Here is a 3,901-nt window from a genome sequence, read left to right as displayed (position 1 = left end):
AAAAGTGGAAATAATGTTATATTACGTACATCACGAGCATAAAAAATGATACATTTCGCGTGAGTGGAAATAGTGAGCCACGAGGCGCTAGGCGAGTGCGTAAATGACACGAGTGCCTTAAAGACACTTTCTTTGAGTTGTGTACACTGTTTTCAGTTAGTTTTTGGCATCACTGACATTTATCACGAGTGACAGGTTCAGTATAATAACTGTAAACATATTTTGAACATTAAATTTCGGACTCAAGCCTGCCATGAAAGTGTGAATTTACGCTTCTAGTTAAATGTGTGAAAATCGATCAATATCTTATGAGGTCGTAAAAAAAATAATAATTTTTATGTAATAATATAAAACTATGTAAAGTAACGCGATAAAGTCGAGGTCAAATGGTACGGAACGAAATTCTATCTAATCGCTTTTCACCATGAAACGTATCGTTGCTTTGTTCCTTGTATTCGTTCTGTGCCAAATTTGTTGTGGCACAATTTTAACTCGACCATTTTTGCTTAGTCTGATTGAAGATAAGTTCGACAGCATTGTTGACAGTTCCATTAACGGCACAAGATGCGCTTCAGATCTGCACAGACTTGCTACGGATTTGTCTGACTTCAAGCTGTGGGCCATGAAGAGTAAGTCACGGTACTAGTTTGGTACAAGTTGGAAAACTCCAAGTTGTAGTGGTTGATGCCAACGGCAAGCTCAATGCAGGACTATTGAAAGGAAATATTCACCAACTTGGGAGTTACGATGAGTGTCTGGATGTCAGAGTGGGGGAAAAAGGAGATTTGATCAGTGGAAAATACTGTAGCGTCTATCTAGAACCAAAAGATATAAGAAATCAATACTATTCGGGTATCGAACCGGTGAGGCAAATATCGTGTGACCATCGAGTACTGAACTGAAGTTTTTAGCTTGTCAAAGAGTGGAATCTTTCAGAAACTAAAAACTTGCGGGCCTTTTTCCAAAGTTTAACACCAATGGTTGGGATCTGCGTTCCCAAATCTTGTTCTGCTGACCATTTGAGCAGTTTGTGGAATTATACGGAAAAATCTTTGGACGTTCCTTTACATGCAATTTTCCGCGAAGAGTACTGCAGCTACAAAGACAAACCAATGCTACCGTACAAAATTGACTTCTACATTTTGTAAGTCCCAATTGCAGTACTTACAACAGTACTGACTTAATTGATTTCAGTATTTTCTTTGCTGCGAGTTTAGCCGTCGTGATCATCAGCACAAGCTACGATGTCTACTTGCAACTCTTTCGTAAAACCATCAAAGAAGATATTTTTACGATTTTTTCCCTCTACACCAACTCCAAGTCTCTACTGTCGACAAGTTCCAGTGGGAACTTGACTTGTTTGTTTGGGATTCGAGTGATAAGCACTGGTTGGGTGATTTTGGGTCATTTCATGTGTTTCAAATCTATCGCTTCCAACACTAACACGCTCGACATCATTTCAGAGGTATTTTAATGCGCAAGAGTACCTAATCCCTCACAGGTTTTGCTTTCAGTGGCGTTTCCATTTGGGTAACACTTTTTTACTCGGTTTCCACTACGCAGTGGACACTTTCTTCACAATAAGTGGCCTTCTAGTACTCTACTCCCACAGCTCGGAAGAAAACAAGATCAGTTGTTTGGCACTCTACATCCGAAGATTCTTCAGGTGATCATCACAAAACCAATCAAAATTTCTGACAAAAGCATCGACTTCTAGATTATCTCCGTCGCTCTTCGCCACCATCTTGCTTAACATCAGCGTCGTCAAGCATCTCGCGAGTGGTCCCTTGTGGTCTGAGTTTGCCTTGGAATTTTCCGGAAACTGTCTCGAGAACTGGTGGGCCACTCTACTCTTTGTCAACAATTTTCTCGTCGATGAGGATCAGGTGAGAAAATGATTCGTACAGAGTGGCTTATCAAATTGTAGTGTATTGGTCCATCCTGGTTCTTGGCGGTCGACTTCCAACTCTACCTTCTGTCACCACTCATTCTCTTCGTTTCCAAGAAGTACCCCAACAAGATTTTCACACTGGTCGCAACAGCCTGTTCCATCTCCTTTATCTACTCTTTCACTGTCACTTTGATGAAGAGATTAGAATTCGTGGTGTCTTTCGAGTGAGTACCAAACATAATGCAAAATGGCAGTACCTTTTTCTAGTGCTACTCAGGAGTTCTACCGGTACCTCTATTACTCGACGGTGTCTCGTATGCCTTCCTGGCTAATCGGAGTCTTGTTTGGTCACCTGTTGTGTCGCCGAAATTCCCAAAAAATTCAAATGACAAAAACGTTGTCGTTCCTCGCGTGGAGTCTGTCTCTTAGCGTGATGCTGGGCCTCATCCTGTACCACAACATCTTCATGACGAACGACTACAGTGTCATTCGTTCCGCTTTTTTCAACACTTTCTCCAGAACGATCTGGTCTTTGAGTACCGGTTTGATCATTTTTCTTTGCAGCACAGGACACGGAGGTGAGTTTCAGAATTCTCCTGAATATGGCTCCAAGTCACAGTTTTCAGGATTCATCAACACTTTTCTATCCCACCCGATGTTCGTAGTATTGGGAAAGCTCACTTACAGCATGTTTTTACTCAATTGCTCTGTCATTTATGTCGTAGTAGGAAACGAGAAGCAACCCGGCTATTTCAGCAGCTTTCAACTTGTGAATATCCGTAAAAGAAATTTCTCATTTCTGACTAATTTAATTTCAGCTCTACGACTTTTGTGGTATTTTTGTCATCGTTGTTGTCTGTTCCGTTGCCATGAATTTGATTTTTGAAAGGCCGTTCCTGTCTCTCATAAACCATCTGCAGAGAGGTAAGTTACGAAAGAAAAGTCTCATTGTTGGTTTAAATCGGTGAATTTTCAGACACGAGTGGAAATCTTGAAACTGCGAAGGTATCCAAAAAAATGTAATATTTTCAGAATGTCATGTTTTTGTAATTTCAGAATTCATGATTACTAAATAAATGTTCAATCCTTTTATTTCAAACATTTATTTCTCTATTTGCTTGACAATTTAATAACGTAATAAAGTAAATTTTAGCTTTTAGATAAAGACGGTTCTAAAGAGTACCGTACTCTTTTTTGTATTTTCAATAATTCTCAGTTTCTTCTCCTTCTCAGTTTATTACACACAGATAAAACATTTTTCGAGTTGTTAAACACGTGTGCTTAAAAGTGGAAATAATATTATATTAAATCACGAGCATGGAAAATGACTCATTTCGCATGCGTGGATACGTTATGTTATGTTTTATTCTTTCCACATATTAATTTTTATTCGAAGAAATTATTTTCAGTTTTCCACGAGAGAGGTTCTGCTTTCTTTAAAGTGGTGACTTCAGCTCAACCATAAAAAAGTTGTTCCACTATGTGAAACTTTTTGGCAACGAAGATGTTTTTAGATTCAGGTCGTGTGGAAGTATTTAAGTTTCAAAAATGGTTGTGTACATGAGAAAAAAAGTAGTTGAAATTTAGATTGCTGTTTCTTTAATGCCTTACCGATACGTGCCAGCAAGCAAACTAAATTCCAATTTATCTTGGGTAAAAGTAACATTTCTCACTCCCCTGGAAACGGGCCGGATAAAACGAAGTTTCAAAACTTCTAAAACACCGTCGAGTACGTGATATCTGCGGAAGGAAACTGCTAACTTCACACACGTGCATGCCGGAGCTCTGAAAGAATAATTCAGCGGGATCCGATGGTGATACCGGCGAAACTTTCCGCAAATTAAATTCCGGGAGGCCGCCGACAAGCGCTAATTCCTCACCGTCGTTATCACGATGTTTGCGCAATTTATAAATAATGAAACGAACCCAGGTATAAGCTCCTTAGCAGGGAAGTTTTGTCAACAGGCTGAAAAAAATATGGCTTGTTTGCGAAGAGAAAGCATAATAAAT

General features: G+C 39.4%; 1 protein-coding gene across 1 annotated transcript; it reads left to right on the top strand.

The window, feature by feature from the left end:
• Positions 1–343: 343 nt before the first annotated feature.
• Positions 344–2,990, top strand: LOC138133967 (O-acyltransferase like protein-like). The gene is made up of 11 exons (XM_069051999.1): positions 344–629; positions 679–863; positions 912–1,144; positions 1,195–1,465; positions 1,515–1,666; positions 1,718–1,886; positions 1,928–2,115; positions 2,159–2,469; positions 2,518–2,660; positions 2,710–2,815; positions 2,868–2,990. Exons 1-11 carry the CDS (start codon positions 425–427, stop codon positions 2,912–2,914), a joined length of 2,010 nt encoding a protein of 669 aa, XP_068908100.1. The 5' UTR covers positions 344–424; the 3' UTR covers positions 2,915–2,990.
• Positions 2,991–3,901: the final 911 nt, after the last annotated feature.

This window comes from Tenebrio molitor, chromosome 6 (genome assembly GCF_963966145.1).
Source record: "Tenebrio molitor chromosome 6, icTenMoli1.1, whole genome shotgun sequence".
In the NCBI taxonomy this organism is placed as follows: Eukaryota; Metazoa; Arthropoda; class Insecta; order Coleoptera; family Tenebrionidae; genus Tenebrio; species Tenebrio molitor.
This window is presented reverse-complemented; position numbering and strand designations above follow the sequence as displayed.

What these genes read in the sequence shown, in the direction of transcription:
- LOC138133967 (XM_069051999.1), top strand. Translation starts at nt 425, where the DNA reads ATGAAACGTATCGTTGCTTTGTTCCTTGTATTCGTTCTGTGCCAAATT. An exon ending in TTCTCGTCGATGAGGATCAG is followed by an intron (nt 1,887 to 1,927) that starts GTGAGAAAATGA and finishes ATCAAATTGTAG; the next exon opens with TGTATTGGTCCATCCTGGTT. An exon ending in TTGCAGCACAGGACACGGAG is followed by an intron (nt 2,470 to 2,517) that starts GTGAGTTTCAGA and finishes CACAGTTTTCAG; the next exon opens with GATTCATCAACACTTTTCTA.